Raw genomic sequence first — 18,187 nt, 5'->3', positions numbered from 1 at the left:
CTCTCATTTTTTTTGTATTTTCATGTTTGATTGTATATTTCATTGTTCACGTTTATACTTTTCGGACTTTGTACATTTTGATTTTTATTCATGAAAACAGCTGAAAGTGTAATGAAACGTCTCCTTTCTTAAATCCTAACTTTTTTCGTATATCAACGTTTTTTATTCATATTTACATCATACATAATCTGGTGTGTTTTAGTTTGAATTGTTATCAACATTATTGTTGTGGTTTAATTCCTTTGTTTTTATTATTATTTATTCTTCCGGTTTATTTATTCTTCTGAATGAATGTATTCTTATTCTTCTGACCGGTTGTTTGTGTTGTGACGTCACACGGCGGTGTGTTTGTTTATTAGCCCTACCTGTCGCGGCGCGGTGGGCGGGGTTACCGGGGGTGTGTTTGTGCGGCGGTGGGTGGGGGCGGGGCCGCTCGGACATGAGTAAATGACGTCACAGCTGCCAGGTCGCCGAGCAGAGAAACAAACATGGCGACAGAATGGAGCGGGCAGCAGGGTTACGCTCTCACCTTCATCATCTGCCTGTGGAGCGCCGTCGGCGGCCGCTCGGAGACGGCCGGGGCGGCGGCGGTGGCGGCAGCGGCGGCGGGGTCCGGCGGGGGAGGAGGAGGAGGAGGAGGCGGCGGTGGCGGCGGCCGAGGCGGCGCGGGGAGTCAGGTGCTCGGCATGCGGCTGGAGCGCAGCGACAAGCCGGCCAGCACCAATGACGACGGAGTCATCCAGGTGACCGAGGAGAGCTCCGTGACGCTGCGCTTCTACGGGCTGCGGCTGCACGCGGGCACCTGGACGCAGATCCGCTTCTCGGAGCTGACGGACGGCGAGGAGGGGGAGGATGAGGAGGATGAGGAGCAGGAAGGTAAGGAGGTGGTGGCGGCGGTGGAGGAGGAGGAGGCTGCGGCCAGGAGCGGCATGATGCTCGCGCCGGGCGGCAGGACTTGCACCGACTTCACCAAGGACATCGTGGTGGGGAGCTTCATGAACGTGAGCGGCGGCGGCACGTCGGGGCTGCTCAGCGTGCGCGTGAAGCCGCTGCGCAAGAGCGAGCCGCAGAAGGAGTACGCGGTGTGCACGCGGGGCGCGGACGACCCCTCCGCCGGCGGCGGCGGGCGCTGGGTGCCGCTGGGCGACACGGACGGCCGGCTGCTCGTGCTGGAGGAGAAGAAGTCGCTGCTGCCCGTGTGGCTGCAGGCCATCCTCATCTCGTGCCTGCTCGTGCTGTCCGGCATGTTCAGCGGCCTCAACCTGGGGCTGATGGCGCTCGACCCCATGGAGCTGCGCATCGTGCAGAGCTGCGGCACCGACAAGGAGAAGAAGTACGCGCGCAAGATCGAGCCCATCCGCAGCAAGGGCAACTACCTGCTGTGCTCGCTGCTGCTCGGCAACGTGCTCGTGAACACCACGCTCACCATCCTGCTCGACGACCTGACCGGCTCCGGCCTGGGCGCCGTGGTCGCCTCCACCGTGGGCATCGTCATCTTCGGCGAGATCGTGCCGCAGGCGCTGTGCTCGCGCCACGGCCTGGCGGTCGGCGCCAACACCATCGCGGTGACCAAGCTGTTCATGCTGCTCACGTTCCCGCTGTCGTACCCGGTGAGCAAGCTGCTGGACGTGCTGCTGGGCCAGGAGATCGGCACCGTGTACAACCGCGAGAAGCTGGTGGGGATGCTGAAGGTGACGGAGCCGTACAACGACCTGGTGAAGGAGGAGCTCAACATGATCCAGGGCGCGCTCGAGCTGCGCACCAAGACGGTGGAGGACGTGATGACGCCGCTGAGCAACTGCTTCATGATCCAGGCGGACGCCGTGCTGGACTTCAACACCATGTCGGAGATCATGGAGAGCGGCTACACGCGCATCCCGGTGTACGACGACGAGTGCTCCAACATCGTGGACATCCTGTACGTGAAGGACCTGGCCTTCGTGGACCCGGACGACTGCACCACCCTGAAGACCATCACCAAGTTTTACAACCACCCGGTGCACTTCGTCTTCCACGACACCAAGCTGGACGCCATGCTGGAGGAGTTCAAGAAAGGTGCGTGGAAACCCCCCCCTTTCCCCTTTCCCCTTTCCCCTTTCCCCATACCCCCCTCTTCCCGCCTGTCTGTATCGGTATCGATCACGCCGTATCGATCAGTGGAACATCGCAGCCCACTTTTACGCACGACAGCCGGCGGCGCCTTTTTTACGCGCGGCGCTCCGAGACGTTTCAGCCTCCCGATGCGGAAAGTCGTGTTTGTTTGGGTGCGCGCGAGAATCGATTGAAATCCAGGAGTTTTTTTTTTAATTAATCAATTTATTTTATTTACTTATATGCAGTTCATGACCGTTGTTTTTAATAGTTGGGAAAACAATGAGGTGATTTTTGTGGCCGCTTCTTCACTGCGTAAAAAGTCGCCAACCTTTTGGAGCAACTCTATCCTGTATCTTCAATCTGCTGCTCGTTTCCCCAAATTAATCCTTCTGATGTCTGAGTGGAGACTCTAAATAATAGATTGGAAATCAAATAATAATAAATACTTTATTCGCCTCCTGGGAAATAGTTCAAAGGAGCTCAGGAAATAATTAGAAATTAAAAAAAAATCACAATAAAAAGAAAGAAATAACTAATTAAATCAATAACGCAGAGTAGAAATATAAACCAGAAATATTAAAATAGGAACTTCCTCTGAAAGCAAACTGTTACACAAAAATATAGAGAAATATACTGTAAATACAAAAAAATTAAATCAGTAAAATAACCTTGGAAAAGTGAGAGAAATCTGTGGTTTGTAGTCACAAACATTCTTGGCAGTAAATCTTGTAAAGTTTTATTTGTAAGAATCCTGCATTTGTGGGCTGAGGATGTTTTTTTCTACTTTTTTGATCTTCTGGAAGCTTTAAGTTAAAAACAACGTCTCTTCTCTTCCTGTAATTCAATTATTTCACGTGAAAAGTTCAAATTTGCAATTATTCCCCACATTGTACAAGTTTTGGACTTAAAGTCAGACTTAAAATGTTTAGATTTACATCTATTTTTACATTCAATGCTTCAAAAACCAAAAGTGAATAAATAACCCGCAGATTTTTATAATAATCTCAGTTTATTTTAATATGAATTTAATTTGCACAAAAACAGGAGAGAAAACCTTTTTATATTATTAGATTTTTAAAAAGTGCAATTATCCTAAGTGAAATGTGAAATTAAACTGATTTTTACTCAAACTATTATTAAAAGTAATTTAATGTCTTCAATTTGCAGATTTTAATGGTTTCGCTGTTTTGTTTTGAATTTAATTTTGACTCAAAACCTCAAATCTGATGCAAAAATACAGATTTTTTACAATTAAAATCAGTTGGTGTCTCTCAGTGTGTTATATTAAGTAAATAATGTACATTTTCATCATCATGACAGCGTCATATCATGTATTATATTAAATTTCTATGAAAATATGAGCAATATTGATGGTCGGTCATAATAGACGTGTGAATAAAAACAACTTTTATTCAACTAGAATCCCCAAAAAAGTTCATAAAACGTGGACTAACTCAAGTTTCCCATCCATTTACCTTTTAAAAATGAAAAAGAACAGGCGCCATTAATAGAATTTGCTCTACAAAACGCTTACATCGAATTAAAAATCCATACATTTCTAATCAAATTACAATTTAAAATAAATATCGTAATCGTTTAGTTCAGTTTCTATCGTATAAATTCAATTTCTACAAAAAAAGAAGCTGAGTCAATAAGATCTTTATTAGAAGAGGCTCCAATCTGATAAAAAAAAAATAGAACTACATGAAGCAAAATACAAAATATATACAGATTTTCACATTTTCATTGCAAATGTTTGCAGTTTTCCGTCGTTCTCTCGCCTCCAGATCCTGTCGCAGGTTCATTTTCTACAAATATAGAGGAATTCTCTGTGTACGAACGGTTCCGAATCAATTTTCCAACAAAGACAATGAGATCATTTGAACAATTGCAGAGATCAGACTTAAGTTAAGCAGCTAAAGGACGCGGTGGAGTGGCTCCCTCGGTGTCGCCGTTAATCTGCCGCCAGTGTGTCGGGATTTCAGCATCTAATCGCGGGAATCAGCCGCCGCTGCCGCCGCACGTTCACGTTCGGTCGCGCCGGATTAATGCGGGGAAATCTGAGCGCTGACATCCACACCTGGAAATCCCAGCTAATGTGTGAGCCGCCGCTAATGTGCAGCGCCGGTGCACGGGCGGGGGGTGGGTGGTTGCTGGTGCACGGGCGATGCTGGTGCACGAGGACGCTGGTGCACGGGCGATGCTGGTGCACGAGGCCCGGCGTCCTTCAAACCCGCTGAAGAGCCAGAGAAAGTTCAGCTGTCGGTGTGAGTGAGCGTCACCTGCAGCCGAGGCTTTTTATAGCTGCTGGTGAACCTGCGTCACTCCGCAGAACCTCTTTCAACTGAAAACAACCTCGTTTGTACGTTTGTACCAACTTTTCGCCAAAAAATTCTCCTGCAAATATTGCATGGAGGATTCTCTCATCATCCAACGAACCAATGGGTTAGATTACGGGACGTTAGCGGCTCTCCGTTACCGAACAAATCCCCAAAGAGCTGCGTAAAAATTTTTCCCATACAAAGTGGACATCAAAGGAGATCGGCGTCTGTTGCTATGGGGACGCTCCCTGCTCAGAGATTCACGCAGTGACGTTGCTGCTTAACGGGCTAATTAGTGTCAATATCAGCTAAGGGCTAAGATGCTAAATCGGTCGCGCAAACAAATGTGGCGTTGACCTGCGCTCTACCGAGTGTAGCTCTAGTTTCCTTCAAGTTCCCTTTTAAAGTCCGTGACGTATTAAGATGGAAACTTGGAGGACGACGATTATTGATTTCGTCTCCACTTAGAGACTTTTTCCTGGCGGTGCATCGGAAGGCCGAGTCACGATGCCCGGCAGGTTTAAAAATGCCGAGTCATACGTCGGCTCGTGAATTAATGATGCTGCTGCTTGTGTCGGTGCTTCCTTCAGCCTGAAGACGTCTTCTCTTTGTTTGTTCGTGCATGTTTGCTAATGTAGACGAGGAAGAAGACCGCTTCTATTAAAAAAAATCAGTGAAGGATAACTCTTCTGTCTGAACCCACTTTTTAGCTATTAGCTTGCGTATTTGCTGACGTCGCTGCAAGGGGGCTAGCGATAGCAACTTTTGTCCCGGCGTCCGCAAAAGGTGCCGTGGCAATAAAACTCCTTCCTGCTCCACGGCGGCTCGAGAAACGCAGCAAGGTGACATAGCGTTAGCACGGTGGAGGTTAACTAGCGGCCAGGTGCAAGCGTCCCGCTGACCTCGCCGCGCTCCCGTGGCGGAGGTGGGGGGGGGTGCTAGCTTAGCGAGCGATCAGGAGTTTATTTTTAACCCGGCCTTGACACTTCCTCTCTAAAGCTCCTCGTCTCACGTCCTGCTCCCTTAAACCCACAGCGAGGATACATCGGGGGGGGCGGAGCTAATCTGATTACCCCCCCCCCCCCCCCCTCCCCCCACCCACACACCTGTCCTCATTGGTTCTAAATGATGTCAGGCACTGTGAGAAGTGGGCTGACGTGTCGCCAATAGAAATCAAGGAGGTTGACTTTCGCTGGTAACCCACCCGTCGTCATGGTAACTCGCTTATGTGTGTGTGTGTGTGTGTGTGTGTGTCCTCCGCCAGGTAAATCCCACCTGGCCATCGTGCAGAAGGTGAACAACGAGGGGGAGGGGGATCCGTTCTACGAGGTTCTGGGGTTGGTCACTTTGGAGGACGTCATCGAGGAGATCATCAAATCGGAAATCCTCGACGAGTCCGACCTCTACAGTGAGTCGGCAGAACGACGACTGGTGCTGCTGTTATAAATATTCACATTACCGATAATATTACAGCAGTTTTACTATTGATACTTTTTCAGTTTTTTCGCCTTCAGACTGAATGTTACGTAAATATAAGTCAATATAATATAGGATAACGTAGGGTGGGATAATGTAGGGTAACGGAAAGTAGAGTAGGATATTGTAATGTAACTTAACATGGGGTAGGATAAGGTAGTGTAAGGTAACGTAGGGTAGGATATCGTAGTGTACCATACCATGGGGTAGGGTAAAGTAGTGTAACATAACGTAGGGTACGATAAGGTAGGTTAATGTAGAGTAGGATAATGTAGGAGTGCGTAACGTAGTTTGGAATAACATAGTGTAACATAACGTAGGGTACGGTAATGTAGGGAAACGTAACATCGAGTAGGATAATGTAAGATAACGGAAGGTACGGAGGTAGGATATCGTGATGTAACTAAACATGGGGTAGGATAAGGTAGGGTAGTGTTGCATAGGGTATGATAATGTAAGGTAATGTAACGTAGGCTATCATAGTGTAACGTAGGGTAGATTATTGTAGCGTGCAGTAACAGGTACAGTAATGTAGGGTAACATAATGTAGGGTACGGTAATGTAGGGTAATGCAGAGCAGGGGAGGATTGGATATCTGAGTGTAGCATAACACGGTACGATAATGTAGTGTAACGTAAGGTACAATAATGTAGAGTAATGTATTGCAGGGTAGGGTAGTATAGAATATCTGAGTGTAGCATAACGCAGGGTACGATAATGTAGCGTAACGTAACAAAGGGTAGGAAAATGTAGAGTAGCATATCGTACGGTAGAATAATTTAGCGTAATATATGGAAGAGTAGGCAAATGTAATGTATCGTAGGGTAGAATACCTCAGTTTTTTCTCTATCGCCCCCTGCAGCTGACAACAGGAACAGGAAAAAAGTCGACCCCAACAAGAGCAAGCGCGACTTCTCCGCCTTCAAACACGACGCCGACAGTAAAGTGAAGATTTCTCCTCAGCTCATGCTCGCCGCTCACCGCTTCCTGGCTACAGGTCGGCGAACACTGCTGGCAATGCTACATGCTACGTTAGCTTAGTGATGTCGGCATGTGGCTATCACACCTCAAACAACAATGCTAGTGTTAGCAATGCTACATGCTGTATTAGCTTAGCAATGTCACCATGTGGCTATCACCCCGAACAACATTGCTAGTTTTACCAATGCTATATTAGCTTAGCTGCATCAGCATGTGGCTTCCACACCCCACACAGCAGTGCTTTTGTTAGTAATGCTACATGCTACGTTAGTTTAGCTACATCACCATGTGGCTATCGCACCCCCAAAAAAAACAATGCTCGTGTTAGCAATAGCAATTAGCATAGAATGGAGCATTGCTAACACAAGCATTGTTTTTTGGGGGTGCGATAGCCACATGGTGATGTAACTAAACTATCGCACCCCCAAAAATCCAATGCTCGTGTTAGCAATGCTCCATGCTATGCTATGTTAGCTTAGCTACTTCACTGCATGGCTATCAGCCCAAACAGTAACGCGAGTTTTAGCAACGCTACGTGCTACGTTAGTTTAGCTACATCACCATGTGGCTATCGCGCACAAAAAAATAATAAGAGTTTTACCAATGCTACATTAGCCTAGCCTAGCACCAGGCCAACAATGCCGACCCCCGACAAACACGGGGTTTGTTTACGCTCGCTGGAGATGGCGGCGATGCTAACGCCGTGGCTCCTCCTTGTCCGTTCCCCTGCAGAGGTCAGCCTGTTCGGGCCGTTCTACATCACAGAGAAGGTTCTGCTGAGGATCCTCCGCCATCCCGACGTCATCCAGGAGCTCAAATTCAACGACAACGACAAACGTTCGCCGCAGCACTTCCTGTACCAGCGGGGCAAGGCCGTCGACTACTTTGTGCTCATCCTGCAGGTGAACGCCAACCGCCGTGACCAAAACAAAAACATGTTCTCTGCGTTGTGTTTACGAAGCTTCGATTCCAGTTTAGGAACGGGAAACTTTTGATTACTTTTTCAGTTGTTTTTGTACCTTTTATTTTGAAATTTCAAAGGTCCAAGGTCACAAAATTATCAGCAATTAATTTTCAGTTTTAATCTGATTGATGTTTCCAAGTCCCTATAATCTGATATGATGCTGTGATGTCATCATCCTGGTTAGCTGTTGGAGGTCAAAGGTCATGGGGAGGGGGGGTTAAATGATAACATGTTTTATTTATACATAACAAAAATAAATTGAATGAGCATTAAAAAAATGCAGATAAATTTACAGTTGCACGTTTTAAAATGTTTGTATTTTTGAGGAAATGGAAGTTCGCGTTTGCTGAGCCGGTTGACACCCGAGGTGTGGACGGTGTGAATTCTGACACTCCGAATGGAACCTGAACACATCGCTCCTGTTTCTCTGTTTCTGTGTGTGTGTGTGTGTGTGTGTGTGTGTGTGTGTGTGTGTGTGTGTGTGTGTGTGTGTGTGTGTGTGTGTGTGTGTGTGTGTGTGTGTGTGTGTGTGTGTGTGTGTGTGTGTGTGTGTGTGTGTAAACAGATCGTCTGTGGCTCCATGTTTTATTCACACTGTGTCAAAGTGTTTCTGTTACCTGCAGCCACTCGATTCTCAAAATTCAGAAAAAAAACAAAGCGACAAAATAAGATCAGTATAAGAGCAGCTTTTAAAAAAACAAAAAAAACCCAACAACTTTATTTTGAAATACCATCTCCTGTTATAGAAAGTAAAAAAATAGAATAAAACTGAACGAATGCCTTCTCCTTTTGTCTCATTTTCATGTTTCTTCTCCGTCTTCGTTTCTCTGGTTCTTTTCATCTTCTCCTTTTGTTCTTCCTTTCGTCTCCTTCTTTTTGTCGTCTTCTACATTTTTTCACCGTTCTTTTCTTCTCGTTTCTTCTTCTTCTCCTTTCTCTTTTTGTTTTTCTTCTCCATTTCCTTTTCATCTTCATCTTCTTTTTGTCTTTCTTCTTTTCGTTACCGTAATTTTTTTCTTCCCTGTCTTCTTTTCGTCTGGTTTCTTGTTCTTCACCTTCGTCTTCTTTTTGTCTCTTCTTTTCATCTTCATTTTCTTTTCGTCTTTCTTGTTTTCTTCTGGTTTCTTCTTCTCCTTTGTCTTCTGTCTCCTTTTTGTCATCTTCATTCTTCTTTTTGTCTGGTTTCTTTATCTTCTTCTCCTCCGTCTTCTTTTCATCATCCTTTTTATCGTGTTCTTTTCATTTTTCTTCTTCTTTTCATCTTTCTTCGTCTTCCTCTTCTTCCACGCCGTTACCGTGGCGGTACCGGTCGAATACCGTCACGCCACCACTAAACTAAATAAATTGGAAATAAACAGGTGGTTTAAAATTTTTAGCGACAAGCTAGCGTTGATGAACGAGTCGCTCGGGATTGAACGTTTTTGTGACTTTGTGTGTTTCAGGGTCGGGTGGAGGTGGAGGCCGGAAACGAGAACATGATGTTTGAAACGGGTCCGTTTTCGTACTACGGCGTGATGGCCCTGAGCGCGCCGTCACTCGGTGAGCAACAATCAGCATTGAGCTACGTAGCGTAGCTTGGTGTAGCGGCGTGTCGTCACTCACGACGTGATTGCGGCCAAACGTACCTATGAAAGTTAGCTTAGCATAGCTAAACACATCGTGACTTGCATTATCCACGTTGACCTCTTACGACTTTCTTGCACTAAATTTAACTTTGCTATAAGTTAAGCTAAAGCTATTTTTAGCGAAGCTACAGTAGATTAAGTCGAGCCGTGTGACGTTGAGCTGAGTCATGCTGAAATTAGCTATCTGGCGCTACGTCGTATTACGTTATGGTCAAGTTATGTTTCCTTAGTTCAATTATGATACGCCACGTTAAGCTACGCTACAACAAGTTGAGCGTTAATGTTTCGCTAATTTAAGCGGGTTCCAGAGTGCAGGAATTAGAAAACGCGCTACGTAATGTAGCTATGTGGTGCTGTTACGTTTCATTGAGTTACGCTAATTCACGTTATATTTCGATAAATTCAGCTAAATTCGGCTACATTAAGCGGAATTAATCGACGCTATGTTAAATCTTTATATATTAAATCTTGAAGAATAAAACAAAGTGGTGGAGTTTCGATGTTTTTCCACAGAAACACGGAGCAGAAAGTGTTGAACTGTCGTTTCATTGTAAGTGTTTTTCTGTGGAGTGGGATCGGAAAAGAAGGTCGTCTCTAGATTGGAGCAGAAGAGAGCCCCCCCCTCCAAAATAAAACTCTCTCCCTCTGTCTCTCTGCCCCCCCCCCCCTCGCCCAGCCGTCACCCCTCCCCTCTCCCCCTCAGTGGCGTCCCCCCCTCCACGACGCCTCTCTCTAAAGAGGTTCTCTCTCTTCTCTCGTTTCCCAGGTAACCAAACCGGGGGAGGGGAGGGGTGGGGGGGTCCGAGGGGTCCGATTTACTCACCCATCTCCCTTTTTTCTTTCTCATCATCTTCATCCCTCCTCCAGCAAGTTACGTTTATTAAATCAAACTTTGTTTAATCAAACAAAATCACAAAAAAAACAAAAACATTTAAAATCCCAAGGCAAATCAACTTATTAGTTTTATTTTGACAGTCACCGTAATAACAATCCAACTTAGTGGTTTAACTCTTACAGTCACCGGAATAACAATCCAACTTGGTACTTTTATTTTGACAGTCTGTTTTTAATTTCAATTTAAAAAAATCTTTTTTTCAAATGTTTTTATTCTTTAATATTAATTGTAGTTATTCAATTTAGTTACTTTTGGACTTTTTATTACCGTAACAAAATTTCTGAAAACGTCCAAAATTAGATTGATACATTTTGTTTTTGCTTTTTATTCAATAAAAGTAAAAAATAAATAAATAAATTGTAATTTTTTTTTAAATGAGAAATTCTAAATAATAAAAAAAAACCTGTAAAACTTCAGAAAAACAATGTTTTAATTTGTAATAAGTTTTTAATTTACATTTATTTTAAATCAGGTATAATTTGTTTTAAATTTCATTAAATATACATTGAGGACAATATGATTTTTCTTTGAATATTTTAGAATTTTTAATGAGAAAAGAATATCTTTTGACCTTCTTAGCACAAAAAAAATAAAAAATAAAAAATTAAATAATAAACAAAAATAGACTTTTTTATCAAAAGGTAAGAAATAAAAGGTAAACTAAATAAAATATACAAATCTTTTTTTCTTGCCATTATTAGATTTTCCTAATCAACCAGGTGAGTTTGAGTCGTGGACTTGCTGGATGGGAGCAGCGCCCTCTGCCGGCCGACCCGTCACCCCTCCCTCCCTCTCACCTTTTGACCTCTGACCTCATCTCTTCTCACCTTCAAACCGCCGGTTTGTTTTCTGAGAGTTTCTTTTCATATCAAGTATTGTTCTCGTCATTAATCCAAATCGCGCTCCATTTAGTTCTCTCTAGTTCAGTTCTCTTTAATCTGCAGATTTTTGTTTAAAATTATCATTTTCCCATTGCCTCAATAACAATATCAATGTTTTACACACGAAGTAACAAAATGTTGAAAGTGAGAATACATTTTTAAAGAATAGAACTGATTTAGGTTAAATCTAAAACATTTCAAGTGAAATCAAAATGTTATGAAATAAATAACAATAAAAGCTATAAAAAAAAACCTATAAAAGCTGTGAATACAATTAAAAAGTGTTGCAAGATTAAAGTGAAGATGAGTCATTTAAATCATTTTTATGGATATTTAAAATCTTGTAAATAAAATAAAACCTCTAAGGAAAATATAGTTTAAATCCAGTTTGGTGTATTATTTAGTGATTTGCTTAAAAAGTCAACTTTTACTTAAAAAGTCAACTTTTACTTTGAAAGTTTGAATTTAAGAAGTCAAATCCTACAATAATGTTATAATATATTAAAAAGCGCTCCCCCTGGTGGCCGAACCCCAACCTTCACACTTACTGTTTCCATTTCAGTGATTCCATCCCTGAAAACACTCCTCCTTACTCAAACCAGGCCACGCCCCCTCCCATGACATCACAATAGCACTGAAGCTCCTCCCCCTCAGGCCAAGCCACGCCCCCTCACGTCATCACCGATGGCAGAAGATGCTGAACCTGCGTGTTTGCTGCACTCTTCTCTTCTCATCTCATCTCGCGTTTCCTCTCCATCTTTGTCTCGCCGCCGTGGTGAACCGCCTCCTGTACCTCCGGCTCATTGTCTCTCCGTCCCCCCCGTCCCCCCGTCCCCCCCGTCTCGTCCCTCCAGAGTTCCGCTCGCCGTCTCACGGCGGGAACCTGAACCGCTCGGCGTCGCTGAGCTGCACCGAGCGCGGCCCGGAGGGCGGCGGCTCGGTGGGCGGCAGCAACACCCAGATCCCGGGAACGCCGTTCCAGTACGTCCCCGACTTCTGCGTCCGGGCGCTGTCCGACCTGCAGTTCGTCAAGGTAATCCCAGTTACTTCTTCAGAGTACAGTTACTTTACTGTAACTGGCATGGCAGAGAATTTAGCTGAGCCGTTTGTCACCAATTCACTCGTTCGAGCCTCATAATCCTGATGTTGGCTATAACCTGCTGGTAGGAGGGAGACGCTCAGTTATCTGGATTATCTGGTTACATCAGTCAGAAAGAAGAATCTGTTTAATCTGGATTATGTATTGTCACATCAATTACTAGAGGAGGAAGATGCTCTATAATCTGATGTTAGAGGAGGAAGATGCTCTATAATCTGGATTATCTGATTACATCAGTCAGAAAGAAGAATCTGTATAATCTGGATTATGTATAGTCACATCAATTACTAGAGGACGATGTTAGAGGAGGAAGATGCTCTATAATCTGATGATGGGGGAGGAAGATGCTCTATAATCTGATGTTAGGGGAGGATGATCTATAATCTGATGTTGGAGGAGGGAGATGCTCTATAATCTGATGTTAGAGGAGGAAGATGCTCTATAATCTGATGTTGGAGGAGGAATATGGTCTATAATCTGGATTATCTGATTACATCAGTCAGAAAGAAGAATCTGTATAATCTGGATTATGTATAGTCACATCAATTACTAGAGGACGATGTTAGAGGAGGAAGATGCTCTATAATCTGATGTTAGGGGAGGATGATCTATAATCTGATGTTGGAGGAGGGAGATGCTCTATAATCTGATGTTAGAGGAGGAAGATGCTCTATAATCTGATGTTGGAGGAGGAATATGGTCTATAATCTGATGTTAGAGGAGGAAGATGCTCTATAATCTAATGTTAGAGGAGGAAGATGCTCTATAATCTGATGTTGGAGGAGGAATATGGTCTATAATCTGGTGTTAGAGGAGGAAGAGGCTCTATAATCTGATGTTGGAGGAGGAAGATGCTCTATAATCGGGTGTTAGAGGAGGAAGATACTCTATAATCTGGATGTTAGAGGAGGAAGATGCTTTATAATCTGGATTATCTGGCATTAGATGAGTCTGGAGGAGGAAGGTGGCTCTGGCAGTGATTCATTAAACTTCCCCTGACTTGTTTCTGGAAGTGTCAATCAAATGTTGGCCACGCCCCCCTGAGCCTCAGTGTTTCTCGCGGGGAAAACCTGTCAGAGGTCAAAGGTCGTCTCTCCTCCTCAGATCACTCGTGCTCAGTACCAGAACGGCCTGTTGGCGTCGCGGCTGGACAGCACGCCTCAGTCTCCGGAGGGCAGCCACCCGCGCCTCGACACGTCCGTCTCCCTGCCGCCGGTGACGCCGCCGGGGACGCGCTTCCCGCTGCCGCTGGCCACGCCCCCGGCGAAGCGCCCGCCCTCCAGCGCGCAGCCGACGCCTCCGGGCGGCCGCGCCGCCCCTCCGCCCGGCGTCTCCGTCCGCCGCCCCAGCCAGTCCCTACCGCAGGCCACGCCTCCCGCTCCCCCGGCCAACCACGCGGCGCTCTCCCAGGCCACGCCCACTTCTGCCGCCGCCGCCGTCGCCAAGTCCCAGCAGCCCGCTGCGGGACCGGACAACGGGCCCGGGGAGACGGCCACGCTGCTCGGCGAGCAGCAGAACTGCGTGGGCCCCCGCCGGCCCAGCCACCACCACCCCCTCCCCCACCCGCCTGTACACACCATCAGCCACGCCCACACCGAGAGCACCATCTAACTTCCTCTTCCTGTCGGAGTGTAAGGGTCAGCACAGGTCACAGACCAAACCCCCCCACCCCTGCATGCCCCCCCCCCCAAAAAAAAAAAAACAGAGTTTGATTGAAGACTGAATGACGCCTTCATGCAGTGGAGATAAAGGGAAATTATCATTTAATTTGATTAAATAAAATTTACTTTAATTAATTTATCAATTTAATTTATTCACAAATTGTTCCTCATAAAATATTTAAACCAAAGTTTTTATTTATTCATCTTTTTTTTCTTTTTTTTTATACATTTGTTTTGGGAGTTTAGAAATTCCTTCGCTTTTTATTTTCCAAAATATTTTTGAAGGATCTTACAGGACATAAATCCATTTGCTTAATTTAAGTGATGTTGATTTTATTTAATTGAGTTCTATTTCATTTATTTTTATGTATTAATTTTATGTAATTTCTTATGTTTGGTATTCAAATTAAATGTATTTATTCGTAAAAAAAATTCCAATATTAATATATTTTAATATTCCAAGACGTTTTCAGGACACAAACATGAATTCCATTTACTTCCATTGTTTATAATTATTTTTCACAGTTTAAAAGAAAAGTTGCTAAAATGTTTTTATACAACCAAACAGATATTCCATTCACCTACATCGATTTTTCACTTTAATTATCAGCTCAGAGACCAAAGTCAACGGAATTCAAACTAAGTGACAACTTTGTTTTCTGTGATTTCCAAAGTTTTATATATTTAGTTTTATATATTTTTAAGGACACAGTTCCATTTTTACACAGTTTTACAGTATCAGCAACCACTTCCGTTTACCTCCATCCATCCATCCATCCATTATTCTCATTATTCAAAGTAAATTCAGTTTCATTGAAAACACTGATAAAATATACGTTATAAACTTTGTGATTTGTGTGCTTTGGGCAACACAAACAAAATTCCATTGACTTCCATCTTTGTTCAGAGTTACGAGCAATTTATACGTTAGTAGAACAAATTTAACAGAACGTGAAATGTGTGACAATTTAGTTTTTTTTCTGCAATTCAGGCAATATTTGGAATTTGTAACAGAAAAAAAAAATAATAATTCCATTTACTTCCACTGTTTTTTAGATTCATAATTGTCTTATGTCTGGTTAAAAATTTGTAAAACCTTCAAGAGGCATAACTTTTAAATTTTTAATGCACTTACAATCAAATTCCATTAACTTCCATTGACTTGCAATCAAATTCCATTTACCTCCATTGACTCGCAGTGTTATGAATTCATAAACAAAAATTCGACAGAATTCCAACTTTCTTTTCTGCTATTAACAATTATTTAGAACATTTAATAGACAAAAATACAATTCCATTCACTTCCACTGTTTTCATGACAATCGTGTTCTTAAATCTAAGCGAAACTCTTCCAACATTTCAACGTCACGAGCGATCAAATTCCCTTTATTTCCATTGTATTAGAGAGAGGAAACCTGTTTTTATTGGGAAAAAGTGTCAAAATTGAGCTTATTTGGAGTTGATTTAATCATCCTGACCGAAGAAACGAGATTTATTAGGGAAATAAATTATAATTAATAATAATAATACGACTTTCTGTGATTTCCCCCCCAAAATTTAAATATTAAAACCATAAGATTCATAATGATCACTTTTTTTCTTCAAATATTTTTCGATGTTACTTGTAATGAAATTCCCTTTACCTCCATTGTATTTCCAAGGCGGAGCTGTATTGACTATTTTGCACATGAACGTGAAACTACCTTCTTGTGTTATGTTTTTCTTTTTCTTTTCTTTTTTTTTGTTAATGGAAATTGGTGACAAAATAATGGGTTTTTTTTTTTCTTCTTCATATTTATTTTTTGTCCCAAAGATTGAAAGCTGTGAAGGATTTCAGTTGAGAAAGATGTTTATCAGCCACCAGAAAAAAAAGCCATTGACTTTCATTCATTTCTGTAGGTTTGATAAATTCCTAAACAAAATAGTCCATTTCTTTTTCTTTTTTTTTTACAAAGATATATATTTCCTTTGAATTTCACAACTCCGTTTGCATTACGTTTCCATAGAGTATATAAATATGAAAAGAAAAAAATACTGTATATATGAATAAAGTCTCGATATTTTTAAGAATAGAAAAATAGTCTAGTTAAATTTGGGAGAAGTGCAATAAAATGCAAATTAATTAAATTAAAAATATAATAGTTTTATGTGTTCTCAAAATACCTCATACGTATTCAGATATTTAAAAGGGATTTTCTCAAGAAAATTCATAAATATTTAAATAAAATAACGTGACTTTTGTTTTGAAATATTTAATTATTTGTAGGTTAGGAAAAGTAACGTCTCAATATTATACATATTGCACACTCTTTTGTTTTTTGGGGGGTTAATTCCATTTATGTATTCTAATTTATTTCCTTTTCTTTTTAAAAAATGTATTGTAACAGCTACACACACTTGTGGAGTGTGTGTGTGTGTTTAATCCTTCAGAAATGTATAAAAGCCAGTGGCTGTCAGTAGCAGTAAAAAAAAATCCATGTTATTTAATGAGTGAAAATTTTAAAAGTGTGCCTCCAGAGGGCGCTGTAGTTCAAATAACTCAAAGAGTGACCTGAGTTTATTTTGTGAAATGTGCGTTTTCATGAGTTGGTTTTGTTGGGTTTTTTTTTCTATAGTGTTTATTTATTTATTCCTTTTATTTGTTTTTAAATATGATGCTGTTATTAACAAACGTCTTCCAATTCAAAATGAACCAAATCAGTTTTTCACTGCGAAGTCGAGTTGCGTTTGAATCGACGTTTGTGGCGCGGTGCGTTCACTGACACGCGGTTAAACACATTAACACTGCTTTATTTTCCACTGAGTTCAAAGTGTTCGATTAAATAATAAACACAAAGAGTCTGCGGGAGTTTTTAATGTGGGAACGCTCTGAGCTAAAGTCTTTTACGCGTGCGTACCCAAAACATTTTAGAAAACGTGAATAAGGTTCACAACGTGAACGGAAGATGGGAGCAAAGAAAAAAAGATACGGAACAAGTTCTGAAAAAATGAAATGAGATCCTTCAAGAAAGCTAATGCTATAGCTAATCGTGGACTCTAAAATATGCTGGCGCCCATATTCGGATAGCAAACTTTAAGATCCTAGCACGCCTAGCTTCCGTGATAAAATGGCTAGTGCTAAGATCATAACATCCACTGGCTCTCATAGTGAGATAGCTAATGCTACTAAGACTGTAGCTTCCATGATTAACTGGCTAATGCTAAGTCTGTAGTATCCACTAGTTTCAAGAATAAAACAGCTAGTGCTAAGACTGTAGCATCCACTTGTTTCAAGAATAAAACGGCTAATGCTAAGTCTGTAGCATCCACTCATTTCAAGAATAAAACGGCTAATGCTAAGTCTGTAGCGTTCCACTAGTTTCAAGAATAAAACGGCTAATGCTAAGACTATAGCATCCACTCGTTTCAAGAATAAAACGGCTAATGCTAAGACTGTAGCATCCTCTGAGAAGAATAAGAGAGATAAAACAATGCAGGAAAACGAGCCCATCGAGACTAATTTTCCAACAAACGCCGTCGCCCCACTCCGTCACGTCGGAGTCGATTTGTTTTTACAAACAAGCCATGAATTTGTCGCCGTCAAACTGTGTCGCTGTTTCGCTAACTGTCAGAATGTTGGCCGTCAAGATGACAAACAGCGGGGGAAGTTCCCGCCAAAATAAAATCCCGGAAATAAATAATTGTATGAGCGTCGTGAGGAATGAGGTTTTTGACGACGTATCGGAGGATCTAAAAACTGGCTCCTACTTTTTTTTTTTTTTTCTTCCCCCCCCCCCCCCGTGTGGATTCTGGTGGCGTCGTTTTTATTGTTTCTTTTGTCAGGTGTGAATCTGGTTTCGAAGGAGAATCGTTTGCACTCTTTTACCCCCCCCCCCCCCCCCCCCCCCCCAATCCTCTCTCTTATCACAGCACAACCGGTTTGGATTCTTAACAAACTGCACGCCTCCTGACTTCCTGTGTCACACGCATCACCTTCCCCACCGGGCGGGGGAGGGGTTTGAACTTTTACCTCCACACGTGGGAACTCAAAAAACTGCGCCGTTCAAGCGGACGAAGGACATAGAGAGATAAACCCGGACGGCGAATGACGCTGCTAGCATGTCGGCCCTGCCCCGCCCCTCCCCCCCCAAAACCCCCGTCATTATTTATTATTTATTTATTTTTAAAGTGACTGTAAAAGAAAAGAAAAG

At 42.9% G+C, this 18,187-nt stretch overlaps 1 protein-coding gene across 1 annotated transcript; it reads left to right on the top strand.

Annotated features, from left to right (window-relative positions):
• Positions 1 to 470: 470 nt before the first annotated feature.
• LOC308140738 (metal transporter CNNM4) lies at positions 471 to 13,947 on the top strand (the record flags this gene model as incomplete). The annotated part of the gene is made up of 8 exons (XM_080510641.1): positions 471 to 2,055; positions 5,680 to 5,823; positions 6,754 to 6,888; positions 7,605 to 7,774; positions 9,279 to 9,375; positions 10,138 to 10,227; positions 12,092 to 12,270; positions 13,441 to 13,947. The coding sequence occupies exons 1-8, from the start codon at positions 489 to 491 to the stop codon at positions 13,945 to 13,947; spliced, it is 2,889 nt and encodes a 962-aa protein (XP_080366767.1). The 5' UTR covers positions 471 to 488.
• Positions 13,948 to 18,187: the final 4,240 nt, after the last annotated feature.

Source organism: Blennius ocellaris, assembly GCF_963422515.1.
Source record: "Blennius ocellaris genome assembly, chromosome: 15".
Lineage (NCBI taxonomy): Eukaryota > Metazoa > Chordata > Actinopteri > Blenniiformes > Blenniidae > Blennius > Blennius ocellaris.
This window is presented reverse-complemented; position numbering and strand designations above follow the sequence as displayed.